Raw genomic sequence first — 19,790 nt, forward strand, 5'->3', positions numbered from 1 at the left:
ATCTTTAAAGCATAAAATAAAATATATAGGAAATCAATTAAATCGAAAGTCATATGTACATTTACGTATATGTATTTGTGTGTGTATGTATTTAAAAGTCCACAGACCCCGGGTTAAGAACCCTTGCTTAGAGGAAATATATGTTTCTGCCTTGTTGGAGGAATTCTATAATATAGCAGAAACATGTCTGAGCACATAGATTTTAATTAGGGTCAGTAGTACCTTTCCTAGGAACACTACAGCTTTCTTCTTTCCCTTTTCCTATCCTGACCTTACACTCACTGTGCCAATTTTAAAGGTTTTTCTGTACCCCATTCCCTGCTTTTTTGCCATCTTTTTCTTTTCTTACCCCATTGGGAAAAAATAGGGTCTAAAGTTGCTGAATGTCCCTATCCCCTTTGGATAAATATTTTTAATAGAGAACTTTAGCTTCCATGTTGGGATCTTGTCTAATTGTGTTATTATTGGCAGAGATTCCAAGAGGATGTCTTAGATATGAGGCTGCTTGGGGACATCTGAATAGCTCCCATGGAGCTCCACCACCTTGCTAAGAAGAGAGGGCAGCCGGACCAGTGCAACAATCTGGACTGGAGTTTGGGGGCTCCTCCCTGCGACCACCAGCAGGTTAGAGGAGATGTGAGGTTGGCTGAAGCAGCAACCAGAGCTGCTCTCTGCTGTCAGAAGCACTGCAAATCTGCACAAAGGGTTATAGAGGATAATGAGACCAGCTCTCCTCCCACATTTGACTTCCTCCCTCAGAAAGATAGCATTGTTCAGACAGATGGCTACCCATCAGGATCTCTCAAGTTAGAAAAAGAGCCAGTAACGGCTGAAGAGAAGGTCTGCCATTGTTATGCCCAGGAACTTGAAACCTCCTTCACCTATGTTGATGAAAATGTCAACCTGGAACATTATACTGGCAGCCTTTCTCCAGAAAAGGATGGCAGCCACCAAAGAGATCCTGGCTGGGAGAACACAAATGAGTGGTCTCATGAGGCTGCCATGTCTCTGATATCTGAAGAAGATGACATGGGCTCTGAAGCCACTGCTTCAGGGAAGTCAACAGACTATGGCTTCATCAGTGCCATCTTGTTCTTGGTCACTGGTATCTTGTTGGTGATCATCTCCTATTTGGTCCCCAGGGAAGTGACTGTGGACCCCAATACCATCGCAGCCCGGGAGATGGAACGCTTGGAGAATGAGAGTGCCAGGATTGGGGCTCACCTGGATCGCTGTGTGATAGCTGGCCTCTGCCTCCTTACTCTGGGTGGTGTGGTTCTGTCCTGTTTGTTGATGATGTCCATGTGGAAGGGGGAGTTATACAGGAGGAATAGGTTCGCCTCTTCCAAAGAGTCTGCAAAACTCTATGGTTCCTTCAATTTCAGGATGAAAACTGGCACCAATGATAACACACTAGAATTGTCCTTAGTAGAAGAAGATGTCCTCACTGTAGATAGCTAATTGTGGCTATGCATTTCCTTTACAAAAAAATGGCACAGGACAGATTCCTATTACATTGAACAACATGAAATAAGTAATGGTCCACAGGTTGAATATCTGTCGTAGAATTCCCTCAGAAAAAAAAAAAAACCAAGTATCATTTATTAAACACTGCTTAACACATAATGGTGATTTATTTGTCTGACAAGAAAAGCTTATTTGTTAACCAATATCCACTGAGTATTTTCTTTGTGGAAATGTTTTTATCCAGAATAAAAGTCATTTTGGGGTCAGTTAAAGAAACCCAACTTTATAATTTAAAGCATTGATACCCAAATTGAACAGTAATGAACCAGTGATGAGCATCTATTTCTACTTTTATTATTCTAAGACACAGAATTTCAAGAAAAAGGTTATTTAATTTTTATTTCCCTAATAATAAAATACTATTATTCTATCCCTCAGGATGCTTATCTTTACTGCTTATATCTGTAAGTTATTAATAATTTACTTTGTAATAAAGATGATGAGAAGTAACCAAGTAGAGAACAGTGCAGTGCAATGGACCAAAAACTACTTGGAGTCTGGAAATCCTGGGTTCAAATGTTACCCTTGACACTAGCTGTGTGACTTTGAGCAAATCTCTCAACCTCTCAGCTTCAGTTTCCTCATGTGTAAATGAGAGATAATAATAGCACCTACCTCACAGGGTTGTTGTGAGGGTCAAGTGAGATAATATATGTAAAGTGCTTTGTAAAACCTAAAAGTGCTATAGAAATGTGAGCTCGTATTATTGTTATTAATGAGTAAGATCAATGTTACATTTTCTCAATCCTTTTCATTCTTCTTGATATCATTACCCATTCTGTTCATTGACCAACCAACAATATATCACAGCGTTTTTGAGTTTGGAATTTTTTTTGAGGCATCCCCAGGTCAAGAAGGGGCCTAACAAGTTGAAATTATTTACCCTACAAAAATAAAGTTTAGGGAAAAAGATTAAAGTGACAAAGATACAGTTCTGTCTCTCAGCATTTTGAATTTCATACAGCTCCAAAGGGTTAGCAGTGTGCCAGTATCTTATATCTGTTCAGTGACTGAAGTGGGCGATTATGTTTTAGTTTCTAAAGTATGGTTTTTTTCCATTTTACTGGTTAGTAGTGCTTCTACGGCCTGCTATTAGTGGGACTAGGAGAGAGCCCAAGCAGCAGATAGCTTCTTTTTCTTTCCCGAGGCATGTAAGTGCCTAGACGTGAACTTGGACAGTGATTGACGCAGAGACACTTCAAAATGACAATTCCTTGGGTTGGAAAAACTCACCCATCCCTTCATAGCCAGGTTCTCCTCTCTTAGCTGAACTTATTCCAGCCTTCACTCACACCCTCACTTCCAGTGTCCACAGCTTTCTACATGATTATGTTGCCTCTGTATGAGGCTCTTCATGCTTTAGCCCATTACCTGCTGTTGCTAACAGCTGCCTGCCCCAGTCCTAAAGCCCAAGCTGAGAACCCTAGAGTTGTCTTAGCCTAGCAAATTTTAATAAAAATTAAAAAAATACTCCGAATATACTCTTGCCCTCAGAAATGAACCCTTTCCCCAGCCTCAGTCCTTGGTGGCTTTCCTTGTACCATATATCTATTAGCCATGCACTATCATGCACCAGCATCAAGGATTTAGCTTCTGCAAGCCTTGCTACTTTCTCTGCCTTCAGAAACCAGTAGCAGTGACCTCCTTGGACTCATGACTGTCATGGTCTCCAAGAGGGCTAAAGCAGTGGGGATGGAGTGGGGCAAGGAGGTACTTAAAAGCTTTCTCATACATAACCACAAATATGCACACAAATATACAACCAGGGACACATAATCATGCAGGTGGTACTAGGTCAGAAGAGGGTGAGGAGGGTTGTGATCTTATCAGAAATTTCTCCCATCAAACCCTCCTTATATTACTCAGAGTGGGCCCAGTCTTGATCTGTTGCTAGTAGTAGAAGTATCCGTGAGAGTTTCTGTCTTAAATTTCATCATTTACACTTGAAAGTGCCAATAAGACCATTCCCCAAACAGATTTGTGCTATGTGATGAAGTGGATAGTCATAACGGTTTGTAGCTTCAAAGGGTATGGGCGATTGTGGCTCTTTGTGTGGCTCTGAGTATTTTGAGTGTGTGTGTGTGTGTGTGTGTGTGTGTGTCTTGAAAAGGTATGTATGTAATGGAGTAGGAAAGGAAAGTGTATGTTAGTGTAAGTGTATGATGCGGCAGTATAAATGTGAATTAGGAAAGAAAGATCCAAGGAAAGAGGGAAAGAGAAACCAGCATATGGGGGAATTAATAAAGGCGAAAAAAATAAAGAAGGGAAAAATAACAGCAAATATGGCCACAAGAAGGTGATTGTATGCAAAATCTGGGTGTCATTCTGAACAGCACTGTGTTGCTGCTTCAGATAAGACATTAATTCACACACAAAAAAATGGTCTTTGTTTTTTAAGCTTTGCTCTTTCTGTGCTTTGTAAGCTTGTTTTCCCATTATAAATTTAACGTCATGGGATTTGGCTTAAAGCCCTCTTCTTGGCTGTACAAGATACATATTTGGTATGCTTTTGAAGGCCATGAATGTCTTAGCCATGTTGAAGGCAGTGAAAATTATGTTGATGGGGTGAGGGAAATTGGACAGTGACTAATCGTTCTTCTCTGTCTTTTTTTAATCACATGCTTCTTTAAGTACCGTGTGGATCAACTGCTTTCTTGTGACCAGTTTTTGTTCAGCTTGAAAAGAAGTTTTTATTTACGGTGCTAGCTAGAAAAAATTAATTACCATGAGGCCAAAATTTGATCTTAAGAGGTCAAGAATCAGGCCTCTGGAAGTGGTTTCCAAGAGCCTTTTCAGTGTCTGTAAAGTTCATGTCCCAAAAGGTTAAAACTTTTCATTAATCTTGATATTATTGCCAAATCGGATCTGTAAATAAGGTCGAAGGGAATTTTAAAAATAACCTCAAATCACGAAAAAGAAAAGAATTCAGAAACAGTGAAACATTTGTCTAGCTAATTCAATTTAAACAGTTATTAAGTGCTTACGTTATACAAGGCACTGTGCTAGGTAGTAGAGATATGAAGATGATAATGAAATAGTACTTGTTCCCTTCAAGAGATCATCTAGTTCAGAGGTTATCAAAATTTGGGGTCTGAAGACACCTTTAGGCTCTTAAAAATTTCTGGTTTCCCCAAAGTGCTCTTTGAGTTGATATTTACTTTATTAAGTAATTAAAATGTCTCAGTAGTATGATGAAAGTGGTTTTGAACTTGCAGATCCCCTTAAAGGGTCTCAGGGACCCCCAGGGGTTTGAGAATGGCTGATCTAGCTCAACTCCATTATTTTCAGATGAGAAACTGAAGCTCTGTGAAGTTGTGACTTTCCCAAGGTCTTCATTTCCTCTTCACCCAGCATTTTTTAAACAAAACACAATTTTCCAATTAAGTTTTTATCTTTAAAATTTCATCTATATCATTTCACATTTTCCTGTGTATGAGTCATTTCTAAGACATTTCATTCCTATCCAGAAATCTTGTATTTAAGGCCTTGTCTGCAAAATGTCAAAACATCTGGGCAGAAAGTGACAACTACAGTCAATCATTGGTATGTTTTATTTAGCATCATGTACATAAAACATTTGGATAATTTAATGCTTTTTTATATTTCTGTGCAACTGTAACCTCAGTTATGATTACATAAAGAAGGCATGAGTTGTACCAAAATTCCATCAATAAGCATTTATTTAACACCTACCACGTGCCAGGCACCATGCTAAGTGATAAGGATACAGATGTGAAAAGCAAAGCAGTCCCTGCCCTTGAGAAGCTCACACTCTAAGTAAAAAGTATCCTGGCTTTTTACATCACTATTCCAAGTCACTGACAGGAAGAACTCATTTAAAACTCTATTTTGTTAAAAGGTACTTTGCCCTGAGCAGGTAAAATATAAGGGCATTATAGATGTAACAACTGTTGTTTTGGTCCCAGATCTTTTATGGACTTTAATGACCTTATTACTTTCCTCTGTCATTATAGCAGTTATTATCTAATTGGTTTGTATTTCTAGCCAGGAAGGTATAATTTTTTTCCCTGCAGTTCTATTCTCTGATTCCAGCCTTTCAGAAACCAGATGTCCAAGACATCGTTCCACCTTAAAGAGTGAGCAGTATGTGTACTAAAGGAAGGCAGCCTGAAAATGGTGTGTAAACCAAAGCAATACAAAAGGAACATTATCTTTCTGTTTTATTCCTGGGAACTAATTTCCACTGATGGACATTTTTAGCCTTTTCTTGGTTCCCAAGTAGAGATAGAGGATTTCCATGTATTTAATATTCTGCGTACGAACTTAGGAACTGTGATTCTTAGCAATATTTAAAGTTTGCCAACAATGCATATACAGAATGTGCTCTGGGTTTCCCAAGAAAAGGTATCAAGAAAATGCAGTGCAAGTCTTAATCATTGGAGGACCAATGTCAGTGAAATAAAATATCCTATAAGTAGTGAGTGTAAATTCAAGAAATTTTGAGCTGATGAGGTATGTGCCACCTCAGAAAATTTCCTGGTAACTCAGATTCTTGTTTTGGGCTACCCTCTTATTCCATAGGCATTGAATGAAGGCAAATCTGGTGGCCAAGTTTGTACTTGCTTCACACAGGCTAATTTTACTTTCTGTCAACAATTGATTGCCCCTTCTAATGCCCTCTACCCCCCCACCCCAATACACTGACCTGATAGGATTTTGTGAATTTCTTAGGTGCTGGCCACTAGGATTCCCCCACTGTTGGCTGAAATATCACACCTCATCTTTTTTTCACAGACTATTTGTTGTGAGGGCTACTCTCATATGATAATGCCAGCACAAAAGGCAGGTAAAAAGCTACTTTAGGTAGGCAGGCTGTCCTTCCAAGTTCATTTCTATTTTCCTCGACTCCATTAGGGAAGAATCTAATGGAATGAAAGGGCACAATGCCATCTGACTAGCCTGGCACAGCCTCCAGAGCCAAATGACTAGACTCGTCTACCTATGTGCTTGTAAAAGACAAAATTCCCTGGCAGGAACATTGGAACCTGTCTGCTTTGATCTTTCATGTGAATAATCTCAGCAGCATGCCAGTTTTGATTTGGATTGTCTAACCTTAAAACAAAGCTTCTGTATTAGTGTGGGATGAAGGATTTTGTCAATCAAGGTCAAATTCCATTGCAACAAACAGTACTGTACTACCATAAGAATGTTGTATGATAAAAAAGGAAATATATGTGTATATATATATATATATATATATATATATATATATATAAATATATATATATATATATATATATATTTGCAAGCTGGAGCCAATGGCTGGCTTTAGCACAACCGAGTTCTATTTCAACAAAAGGGTTTCTGCAGTCCATAAAGTTCATTGTAATGGGATTTGACCTCTATCGGGATCAGCCATAAAGAGTGACCATGAGGAGAAGAATTCTAATGAAGTCTAGCTCTCTCTTCTCCAGAAGGCTCAAGAGAAAGGACCTTAACAAATTTCTTCCCTGAGGCTGATTTTTAGCAGTATAAGTTCATGAGTTAGAGATTCCTATTCTGCCAACTTTAATGGGCACAAATGCTAGGAAGTGCATTGTCTGAAGAGAGAGCCCTTACACTACAGCTGATTTTAATTGGAAAAAGTGGGATCTGATTTTGTAGCCATTTCAATTCTTAAATTAAATTTTCGAGACCCACTGTTTTAGGGAAGAGAGTGAGTTGAGTGAGCCATGTGGGGGTGTGCTCATGGGCTCGTGTGTGTGTGTGTGTGTGTGTGTGCATACACACGTGTATATATGGATTTGGGCAGAATAATTTTCTTTCGAGAGCCATGGTAAGCCTTAAGGCTGACTTTAAGAACAAAAGGAAAAATATGTTTGCTTTATTAGCATCAAACTAAAAGATTATAGACACTTTATAGAAGCCTTTGCCCCTTATGAAGGGGCTTTTGCAATCCACCTCCATACAAAACACCTTAATTAATAAATGTTTTGCATATTTATTAGTCCCATGAAAGTGTATTTTTTTAACTCAGTTTTAGGCTTGTTGCAAAGCTTCTTGTATGTTTTGAAGTGGATTAAATTTAATATGGGCCATTGTCTTATTTTAGAAAACATGCAAACTCCTGTTTAAGGAACAGCCAGCTTTATTTTTCTCACTGCCATTCCAAGGCCTTCCTTGCCAGAACCAGACCTGAATTCATTCTTATCGCACTCCCAGAAAACAGTAATGGATTATTGCTGTTTTAAATATGTTTACAGTTTTTAATGTTTGTGGTTTTCCTCATACTTGCACCTATAATAATAACTGTTCACCAAACAAACAAAAATACCATTTATTTGATTTTGTAAGTGTAAATTTTGAATTGGTAAAGGTAAAACTGGTATTATGGTCAGTGAGCTTTCTCCTTGATTCTTTTGATGCCTTATGACAGTAATTGTGTTCTATACCATTGTAAAATAAATTTATTTATGAAGACATTTTGTTGTGTTTGTTATCTTTTAAAATTCTAGTTCTAGAGATGATTTTACTTTTTCACTTTTTGAAGTGGCACACCAGATTAAACACAGAAATGATTTCTTATGTGTTGTTCAGTCGTGTCCAACTCTTTGTGACCCCGTTTGGTGTTTTCTTGGCAAAGATACTGGAGTGGTCTGCCATTTCCTTCTCCAGCTCATTTTACAGAGAAGGAAACTGTAGGCAAACAGGTTAAGTGACTTGCCCAGGGTCACACAACTAGTAAGTGTCTGAGGCTGTATTTGAACTCTGAAAGATCACTCCAAACTTCCTGACTAGTATCTAAGGTCAGAGTTGAACTCCGTAAGATTACTCCAGGCCTGGCACTCTATCCACGGTGCCACCTCGCTGCCCTTTTTTCCATATAGCACCTTCACCCCACTGAACAACCTGCCTTTAAAATGTTTTTAATTACATTAGGAGATAAAATAATGCTTTTCGAATCCTCCAAATTCCTCAGCATCACATTTATAATATACGTTATATGACATAGAATGTGCCATATTAACATATTTTAATATAACTAAGAAATTTTCAAGTGAGAAACAAATATCAAATTAACCATGCTCCTAATCTTAAAGTTGCTTTCATATAATTCCCATCTCTGTGTCATATTCAAAAGATGAGTCATAATATGTACTATTAAAGGGAATTTTTTCCTACCTTATGTATAAATTCTCTCAAGGTCAAGAATTAAAAAAGACAAAGTTTGAGGAATGACACCTAATATTTGCTCCACCAGTTAAAGGCAATTTATCTTGAATCAGTTTCATTCCTTTACCACATAGGCAAAATATCAGGAATCAGAGTAATTTATATGTTAATGTAATTAGCTTATGTTTTAAAAGGTTATATAGATAATATTAATATCCATATTGTGTGTATGTATATATTGTTGCTGAAAATGGACCTGAGATTTCCTAAGTATAGGGAAATTCCCTCTACCAGTGCAGGTCGGCCTAAGTTCTTCAATTTATTGCCTCAGACATTGGACTGGAACAGTGAGAGGTGAACCAAATTGCCTGGCCAGCTAGTCAATAAACATTTATTAAGCACCTACAATGTTTCAGGCACTGCACTGAGCACTAGGTAATATATGTGAGAGCTGGGACTTGAACGTGGTCTTGGTTTCAAGGCAAGCTCCCTATCCACCACACTGAACTCCCTCTTTTTGATATTTCTTTTAAATGACTGGGTAATTAGAACTATAGGAAAAAATGCATACTTTGGATTCCCTTGAAGAGCAGTCAGATATAAAATTTCCAATAGCTAGTCCCTAGAAATACTTGTACTGCATCCTAAAAAGAGAGACAGAGACAGAGAGGCATAGCTGTTGCCATTACAACTCAAATAAAGATCACCTACAGTATTTTGTTTTTAGATTTTATCAGTGTTTGGGAGGGCTCTCTCTCTTGGGGAAGTAGACAGAGTGCCAGGCTTGGAGTCAGGAAAACCTGAACTCAACCCTGTCCTCAGACATTTGCTAGCTGTGTGACCCTGGCCAAGTCACTTAACCACTGTTTGCCCCAGTTTCTTTATATGCAAAATGGGGATGATAATAGCATCTACCTGCCAGGGTTGTTGTCAGGATCGAATGAGATGCTTGTAAAGAGCAGTTTCACAGGTAACACACAAGAGGCAGTGGAGTTTTTGGACTCTAGCCTCTAACAGGTGCACTCTTGATCTGGTCAGATAGCTACCCTTACATCTCGGTGGGGTCAGTCGAGACAGGTGCAGCTTGTGCGCTCCCCTAAATCCCTTCAAGCCTTGATAGGGGCCAGTCAAGGCACACACAGATTCCCCTATGGTTTCCCCCATGGGTTCCTTGTGGATTCCCCACTCATTGGCCAGTGCCCACTTGCTTTACAGGGCAACAGACAAAGCAGGCATCTTGCCAACATTAAGCTACCAGGTTAACTTTAGCAGTATCGTCATTCTGCACAAGTGTAATAAATATCACATTATGTCACTCCATATCTCAAGGCGCAGCCTCAGTAGGCCTGTCTGTCACTATAGTCTAGGAATTACTCTCTAGGATCCTTGAGGCTATTCTGGGAGTTTTTATCTAACACCTGGAAACTAGACATTGTCATGGCCATGGATCCTGAGAAACTGAACTCTAAAAAGGATAACAAAATCCTCCTTACTTGGAAGCGCTTAGCACAGTGCCTGGCACATAGTAAGCACTATGTAAATTTTAGCTATTACCTATCAATTTTTTTCTTCTTAAAGCAAATGTTCATAGATCATAGATGCTGAAGTTTTCAGATCATGAAGGATTCTTTACAGAAAGATAGGTTTAAGAAATGCTGGTGATTTTGTGTTTTCTGTGTAGGTGAAGAGGTGGAACAGGTTAAAAAATGAAGGAACAGGAGTGTTAATTAACTGAGAAAAGAAACATCTGTTAAAAAGAAACTTACACCATTGATTTATTTTCAAATTTGAAAAAAAATTGAAAAGGGAAGGGATGGAGGGCATAAACATTCTCTGAATAATGTAACCAAACTTCCCACCCTTAGCTCCTAGTAGAGGAGGGCAGACTCATCTCAACTCACACTGATGCCTCCTGCACACTTTTAAGTGTGTATACCACCCTGTAGTATTTGGATTCTGATCAAGTGCACTGCCCTTATATCTCCCAGGCCTCAGGAGCTAGGAATGAAATCAATGAGAGTATGTTTTCCTGCTATTCCTCAAGGGTCAGACACAGCATCCTTGTTTAGAACAAACTACTTAAGCAAAGTGATCTCTAGTTCTTGAGTTCTAGGGATGCCTAGTCTAGCTAGACCATGGCCAGCCTGTCAAACCAGATACTCAAATTGTCTCAACAACTGATTTTGATCACCTTCAGATAAATGGATGGATAGATAAAGAGATACATACATAAATACATAGAATGATAAATAGATAGATAAATGATAAAGAATTTATCAGGGCATTTTGCTAAGTATTGGTTATATAAGTCCAAACAAGCAAGCTACTCCCTACCCTTCTGAGCTGACATTCTAAAGGAAGACAAGACAATTGGGAGAGCCGAAAAGTGGAGTGGGCAGAAGGTATATATGGTGTGTAGACGGCTGGAGGTCCTGGTCCTGGGCAGGATGAGGTGAAAACCCACCTGTCAGGAACCTGGATTCCAGGAGTCCAAGGTTTTAGTGGAAGAGACATTGAGGATGACGTCTGAAATTCAGGCAGCATAGTGTGGAGATGTGACCCATTACATTAGTAGTGGCCAAATTAAATTAATTTGTATAGAACCAGTTAATTTGGTGAATTTAGCATAGACACAGCTGCTAGTAGTTCCCAACAAGAAGTGAATCACATTTTTTTACGTAACGAAGACTAATATAAACTAATATAACACTTTTAAAAAATCAACTGGCTTCCATTGCATTAATAAACTCCATATCTTCAAGAAAATTTTTTAAATGCTACTTAGTTGCAAAGGGTAAAGATGGAACTATGAAGTAGAAAAACACAGTCATTATTTGAATAAAATATTTCCTTTTGTAAACTAATGAGAAAAATCCTTTGCGCATAATCAATTTATCTTTGCTTTGGAAATACTAATAGTTAAAGTTCTCTGCTCAGCCAGCACTATAACTAAGGACATCTCTTCTTCACTTATTAATAGATGTGTCCACTTTATTTTTGTATTTTATATTGCACTAATTTTGCCATCATTCACCCAAATTAGTACAGTTTACTGCTTTGGAATACAAACCACCTTGAACAAATTTCCTAACATTTCAGCTCAAATCTCTTTTTTTTCCAGTCATTGAAAATAAATATATGTATATACATATGTGTGTGAAGACACATTATGTATGTATCATGTACACACACACAGACACACACACACACACACACACAGGCTTAGGAAGGAAGCCCTTACATAATACTTTAAGGTTTACAAAGTATAATCCTCAGAAAAACCCTGTGGGGTAAGTAGTGCCAGTATTATCTCCATTTTGATTAGGAAACAGGCTCAGAGATTTGTCCATGGTCAAAACCAGTTTCAGAGCTAGGACTCGAACGTAGACGATGTGTGTTTTCCACTACATCATACTGCCTCTCAAGGATACTCCACTGAACTTCAGGCTTAAAACCAAGCAAGGCCCTGAAGATGAATGGTCAGGGAAAAGCAGAGACTCTTCCTTTCAATCCAAAGACAAACAATGCTTGATTTCTAAAGTTGCCTCTTAAATGCAAATAATCTTGGAAGAGTCACACCTTTAGCTCTAATCAGATATAGTAATAACTTTAATTTTCAACTAACAGTTATAGATTAGTTAGTGCAGAAGCCCAGAGGCAGATGTCTGAGGTAGAAGGGGAGCAAGAGGGAGGAAAAGGATGCTGAAAGGGAAAATAGAAAGCTGCCAGCTTTTTTTAAAAGGTCTGGTAACTACACCTTCCCCTTCACATCTCTATGCATCACCCAACTATGAATGACACTATAGGTTTTGGTCCTGGCTTTACCATGTATGGCTTAGGCAAGTACACAGTTTGTTATGCCATAACCCACAATGATGGCATATTTAATATTTATTCTTGTCCTTTCCTAGGTTATTCCCATCCCCCAACCCTTTTTTACATTCTAGAATCTCCCAGCAATTAATAATTTTATAACTAGAATTATTTTTCCCAAGTGTACTAGTTTAAATTTCTCATGGTTGAATCTCAATTTATTTTCTGCACAGCTTTTTCCTTTTCTTAAATCTTTTTATCCTCATTAGTGTTTCCAATATAGAACTTCCTAGCTTAATCTGCATTTCAATTAACATCCTCTTTTTTTAGAATGTATTAACAGAATGCCCAAAAAAAGACCTATGCAGAGTAACCTTGATAAGTAATGAAGAGAAACTAATCATGCAAAAACAAAATTAAGGAAGAATTTACGATGTGGATGAAGGTCCTGACAATAATAAACTACTATTCATCCTTGTATCCTTGGGACCTAGCACAGTACTTTGTACGTAATAGATGCTAAATACATACTTACTGAATTGATAGATTGAAAAAGCACTGAAGATCAAAAGGTAAATGCAGTGCTATGAAAGTGTTGCTATAATAGCATCTCTCTGATATGCCTCCTTCTCTCCTCTGATACTGCAACCACCCTACTGCAGGCCCTTCGGTATTTACAGGGGCTGTCCCTATGCCTCAAATTTTCTTCTTCCTTATTTCCTGTCTTCCTTCAAGTCTCGGGTGAAGTCCAGCATCTCGGAGAAACCGGTCCCAGTCCTCCTTAATCTTACTGGCTCTGGCTTCCCTCTGAGGTTTTCTCTACTTTACCCTATACATATATATGTGTGTACATATATGCATATATATACATATATATATGTGTGTATGTATATGTGTGATATATATACATATATATACACATATATATATACATATATATATATATTTGTACATAGTTGCTTGCACATTGTCTCCATCCAACTATGAGTGGTTTGAGAAGAGGGACTGTTTTTTTGCTTTTCTTTGTATCCCCAAAACTTAGCGCAGTACCTGGCACTAAATAGGTATTTAATAAATGCTAATTGACTTGACTCGCCTCTCCAGTTACTCTCCCTTTTTCCTTCTTCCCATGTCAGATTTTCAAACTAGTTGTCTACTTCGGCTTCTTCTATTTTTTTTAACTATCCACTCTCTTCTGTCATCTGGGTTCCATACTTGTCCTCTGCTGAAACTGCTCCCTGGTTATCAGTGATTTCTCAACTGGCCAATCCAGGAAGCTTTTTCTGTCCTTCCTTTTTCTTCTCTCAGTACTCAGCTCAAATCTCATCTTCTGCAGGAAGTCTTTTTTGGTCCACCCAACTACTAATACCTACCCTCTGAGATTACTGCCCACCTACTCTCTATGTATCTTGTATGTACAAAAATGTTTGCATATTATCTCTCCCATTGGAATATGAATACTTTGAGGTCAAGGACCCCATTTCCCCTCTTTCTTTGTTTCCACAGTACTTAGTATAATGCCTCACACATTGAGTGTTTAATAAATGCTTATGATTGACTGACTCTCCTTATATATTCTTTGATGTCCCTATGGCCAATGACTCTGTTAACCACCTCTTCCTTATTCAAGTTGTCTTCTCTTAGTTTCTGTAGCTTTTGGTTGTTTAGCCATTTCATTCCTGCGACCCCATGTGGGGTTTTCTTGGCCCAGATTCCCAAGTGGTTTACTTTTCCCTTCTCTAGCTCATTTTCAGATGAGGAAATTGAGGCAAACAGGGTTAAGTGACTTGCCCAGGATCACACAGCTAGTAAGTGTCTGAGGCCAGATTTGAACTTAGGAAGATGAGTCTTTGTGACTCCAGGCTCAGTACTCTATGTGCCACCTAGCTGCTCCATTTAGGCGTTTTTTTGCCTTATTTACTTACTTAGTTACTTATTTACTTTACTTACTTATTACAGTACTAAGTACTGTAATAAGCAATGGGGCCATCTGTAGCTCTAGATCATCCTTAATTTTCTTCCTTCATTGCTTCGTGTTTCTTATTGGATGGCTCCTCTTCTTTCTCATACTTCCTAAACTTAGATTTTTCCAAGGCCCAATCCTTATGGAGATAATCCGTTTTCATAGCTTTGACTATCCTCTGCACTGTTGGCTCCCAAATCTGTATTGCTGCTTGTGCCCTCACATACATCTCCAGCTTCCAAATAGACACTTCTACCTAGAGGCCCTGCCAGTATCTCACATGTAACATATTCCAAACTTAGAAACCAGGCTCTTTCTGCCCATGGCCCAGATCTAGCCAGTGACACCAGCATTATCTTCATCATCCAAGCTTAAAACCTTAGTTTCATCTCCAGTCCATCCTCCTTCAAAATTCAAAATCAGGTTAATCTCTGGGTCTTGTTCTGTATATTTCCTTTAAAACTCCTCCCATTTCCCCCTGTTCTTTCTTGTCCTCACTGCCACCACCCTAGTTTGAAACCTCATTAGCTCATTTCTTGATTATTGCAACAATATTGTGGACTTCCTGACGCCATTCTTTCCCTCTTATATCCATCCTGCACATTCCACCAGATTAATCTTCCTGAACATTACTTTTAACATGTCACCTCTCCACTCAAAACATTTCAGTGGCTCTCTATTGATTACCTGCTGCATTAAAACTCCACTACTCTGCCTATCAGAGTGCTTCTGTATTTTGGCCTCCTTTTACCTCATCAACCCTATTTTTAATAGCTTACACCATATTTCTTCCACTTTAGTCAAACCCTTCTCCTCACTCTTCCATGTTTATTTCTCTGAATCTTAACCCTCCTTCAAGTCATCAAATATTTAAGTGAACTAGGCTTTGTGATAAGCTTTTAAAAAAAACTTACTGTATACTAAGGACTATAATAAGCAGTGGGGATATAAAGAAAAGCAAATATGTGGTCCCTGATTGCTGCCTCTAAGCCTTCTGTAGAAGGTTCTTTGGAAGCCATGATCTTTGGGAGATGTGTCTAAAATTTTTTTTCACCACTCAGTAGCAAATGAACCTCTCCAGTCATAATTAAACTGCTTCTGGATGTTATTGTGAGTCAGTCAGCCAGTCAGCAGGTATTTATGAAGAGCTTACTATGTGCCAGTCACTGTACTTAGTGTTGGGCACACAGAAGACCATAAACTTAGTCCCTACCCTCAAGAAGCTCACATTCTAATTCAAGGCATGAGTCATCTTCCACCTTCTTTCCAAAGGCTTTCCTCCCTGAAAAAGTCCTCATTTATCTCTCCTTTGGTCTTTGAAATGCCCAGTCATTTATATTCTCTCCCCACAAAATTAGTTGCATTTAATTGCTTGCTGTTTGGTATTGTGTGCTAATTGTCCTGTGTGTTACAATTCCTTCCTTTAAAGACCTTCTCTGATGTGTGACCAAGGTGCAGAGACAACCCTGACTTCTCAAAGGCTTTGCCTATAGAACACAAATTGTAGCAGTTAACAAAAATATGTACATTATATTAGTACAATCCTGTCTAACTTCAAGGAGGCACAACAAGGGGAAAGGAAAGGGAATGAGGATTTATTAAGCATTTACTATGTGCCAGGTATTGTGCTAAGTACATCACAAATATCTCATTTGATCCTCAGAACAACCCTGGGAGGTAGGTACTGTTTTTATGTTCATTTTACAGATGAGGAAACTGAGGCAGAGTTCAAGCAACTTGTCCAGCGTCACAGGCTGGTAAGTGTCTGTGGCTGGGTTTGAGCTCAAGTCTTCCTGACTCCAGGCTCGGTACTGTATCCACCACAACACCTAGCTGCGTAGGTGGGCTGCAAGATGATGAAATTTCAGACTGTCAGTGAGTGTTTTGTGAAAACCTACTAAGTTGTAGAGGGGTGACCTGCCTCAGTGGAGGGAACAGCCACATTAACAGTGACAGAGAAAGAGAGAGAGAGAGAGAGAGAGAGAGAGAGAGAGAGTGAGTGAGAGGGAGAGAGAGGGAGAAGGAGAAGGAGAAGGAGAAAAAGAAGAGTGAGAGAGACAGAGAGAGAGAAGGAGTGACAGAGAGAGGAGAGAGAGAGAAAGAGAGAGAGAGAGAGAGAGAGAGAGAGAGAGAGAGAGAGAGAGGAAGAATGAGAAAAAGAAGAGTGGGAAAAACAGAGAGAGAGAAGGAGTAACAGACAGAGAGAGGAGAGAGAGAGAAAGAGAGAGAGAGAGAGAGAGAGAGAGAGAGAGAGAGAGAGAGAGAGAGAGAGAGAGAGAGAGATTTAGAACTGGCTGGAAGGGACCATAATTAAGTTCAACCCCCTCATTTTTACCAATTAAGAATCTGAGTTTCACAGAGGAGAAAAGACTTGCCCGATGTCACACAGCTAGTAAGTAGCAGAGATAGTCTTTGCACTGAGCTCCCTTAACTCCAAATTCAGCATTCCCTCCTTTGTACCATACTTCCTATCTTAGTACTAGCATATACCATATACTCAGGCAGGTAAGTGGTGCAGCACAGGTCCTGGAGTCAGAAAGAACTGAGTTCAAATGTGACTTCAGACACTAGCTGTGTGACCCCGGACTTAACCTTATTTAACCTTAACTGTGTTTGCCTCAGTTTCCTCATCTGTAAAATGAGCTGGAGAAGGAGATGGCAAGCCACTCTAGTATCTTTGTCAAGAAAACCCCAAATGGGGTCACAGAGAGTTGGACACAGCTAAAAACTATTGAACACAAAGAATATGCTCCTTGGGAATCTGGATAGTCTGAAGGCTCTGTATCCCTTGCTGATGAAGGTACTCAGAAAACATTCGTTTGTTGATTTCATAAATTACATTTACTTGGTTCTCCTTTTGTTATGAGCCCCAGTTAGATGCTTATGCTCTGTTCTGGTCTCCACAAAGATAAGCAAGATGTAGAGGAACTGGAGAAGTTCAGAGGAAAGTCTCCTCTCTGCCCTCCCTCCTCCCCCTGCCCCCCACAAATGTCTAGAAAGAAGGAAAGATTAAAAGAATTGTTTTCTCCCCTCTCCCCTTCATGGGAGATCAGAAGTCCCAAGGATAATTCAGTAAATGTTAGTATTTTCATGGACTCATGCATTTAAAGCTGGAAGGGTCAATTAGAGGCCATCAAATCCAACCTCCTGATTTTACAGATGAGGAAATTGTACCCCAGAGAGTTCGTGACCTGCCCAGGGTCACACATCTAATAAGTATATGAGGCAGGATTTGAACTCACATCTTCCTGACTCCAAGTCAAGTGTTCTATTTTAAGAGGTGTTAATGACTATCCTAATTTTCTGAGAATAGAATAAGAAAAAAAATTGGCTTATTCAGCAGCATGAGAATTAACGATATAAAAAAAGTTCACATCAATGGTTGTTATACAGTAGTGAGTTCCCAAGGGAAGTTATGGAATCTCCCCTTATGTAGGGGTATAAAAATAGGGTGGATGCTCATGTGCCTGGGATGGTTAATGTGTTCTTGTTCAGTAATGAGGGAGAGGCAGTTTTTAAGTTAATTTCCAATGCTATTGTTCAGTGATAATATAAAGCAAGTTTGGGGTGACCCATTTTGTCCCCTAATTATACTTTTATTCCCATCTTAAGAAGAGCTACATCCGATGCAAATCTAGTTCCCTGTAAACAGAAATAGAATTGAAGCCTTTTTTTAATTCTTTGTTTGCACTTCAGGACAGCAACCACAACTAAAATAATCACTTTTATAAAAAGAGACTGGCATTTTCCCCTTAACTTTGATCTTATAGACTGCCTGAATTTACCTAGAAAAAGATAGTGGAGTGAAGAGCCAGTCAGCATATTGTCAGGTAAGTATAGGAATTACACCATATAAATAGCTACCATGAATAATTTATTTAGTCGTTAGATTGCATTATTTGTGCTGAACTGAGTTTCATCAGTTCCCCTTAAGCATCTTTTGTGGCTGTTACTGTTCTGCATACTGAGTCAGAACTTACGTCAGAGGGAAAAGAAACACTTTTTTGTTTAATAATAACAATAATATATGCATATGCATCTTGCAATTTATCATGAGAACTATAATCATGCTGGAAATTCTTTTGGTTGTTCTTGGTTGAACTCTTTTCAGTTCCAATAAGAGAACAATTCAGTAGAATAATTAGTAATTCTTTTTCCTCATTAAGCTAAAACATAGCTCTAGAAAAGGAGGCTTTCCCTCTGTGTGTGTGTGTCCACATGAGGGGGAGAGAGAGAGAGAGAGAGAGATGGAGAGAGAGAGAGAGAGAGAGAGAGAGAGAGAGAGAGAGAGAGAGATCAATAGTTTTAAATTCATAGATTGCACTTCTTTCCAGCTCTTCTACCACATTTTTATAAGAGTTTAGACCTTTAAGTTGTTCAAACAAGAGCATTAAACAAACTACTTCTGATAAAAATGGTCCTGGAGGTAAAGTTCTGATAGAGGAAGAAGTGAGAGCTCAATGATAAATGCCCATCATCATTCTGGTGTTTCTTTCTCAGTCCTACTTCTGAGTTGGACCTCACTCCGTAGCTGTCCAAATGTATGCACAGCCAAAAGGTCCCACCTCCTCAGCTAACAAAATAGCAGCTAGGAATCTTTATGCTCAGGGCAAGTACCATCATCCTCATTGGAGAAAGCAGCATAAAGTGCCCCTCAGATGAGAAGAGGAGAAAGGGAGGAACACTTCAGCTCACAGTCTGGTAGCTTCTTTTTCAATAAGCAATAAGTCAATAAGCATTTTTTAAAGTGCCTAGACTGTGCCAGGGACCCTGCTAAAGGGATACAAAGAAAAGCAGAGGACAGTCCTTGATCTCAAGGGGCTCACAGTCTTATGGGGGAGACAATATGCAAGCAGCTATGTTAGAACAAAATATATACAGGATAAATTGGAGGTAATTTTAGAGAAAAGATGCTAGCTTCAAAGGGGATCTGGAACCACTTCTGATAGAAGATGGGATTTTAGCTGGGACTTGAAGGAAGCCAGGGAAGCCAGAAGGTAGAGAGGAGGGGAGAGAATGCTAAGCATGGGGGACAGCCAGTTAAGATGCCTGGAGTTGGAAGATGGAGTGTTTTGTGCAAGGAACAGCAAGGTGGCCAGTGTGGCTGGATCACAGAGTACATAGGGGTGGGATGAAGGGAGGGGGAGAGTAAAGTGCAAGAAAATTGGAAAGGTAGGATGGGGGAGGTTGTGAAGGCCTTTGAATGCCAAACAGAGGGTTTTATATTTGAACCTGGAGGTGATTGGAAGTTGATTGAATGGGGCTGGGGTTGGTGACATGGCTTCATTTAGACAGTTACAAAGGAATAAAGACTTCTGCTTTTAGAAAATTACTGATAGCTGAGTAGAGGATG

The 19,790-nt window shown here is 39.1% G+C and overlaps 1 protein-coding gene across 1 annotated transcript; it reads left to right on the forward strand.

The window, feature by feature from the left end:
- Positions 1-528: 528 nt before the first annotated feature.
- Positions 529-1,596, forward strand: TMEM74 (transmembrane protein 74). The gene has a single exon (XM_036741465.1). It carries the CDS (start codon positions 529-531, stop codon positions 1,459-1,461), a length of 933 nt encoding a protein of 310 aa, XP_036597360.1. The 3' UTR covers positions 1,462-1,596.
- The last annotated feature ends 18,194 nt before the right edge of the window (positions 1,597-19,790 follow it).

The sequence above is a fragment of the Trichosurus vulpecula genome, chromosome 1 (genome assembly GCF_011100635.1).
Source record: "Trichosurus vulpecula isolate mTriVul1 chromosome 1, mTriVul1.pri, whole genome shotgun sequence".
Taxonomy (NCBI): domain Eukaryota; kingdom Metazoa; phylum Chordata; class Mammalia; order Diprotodontia; family Phalangeridae; genus Trichosurus; species Trichosurus vulpecula.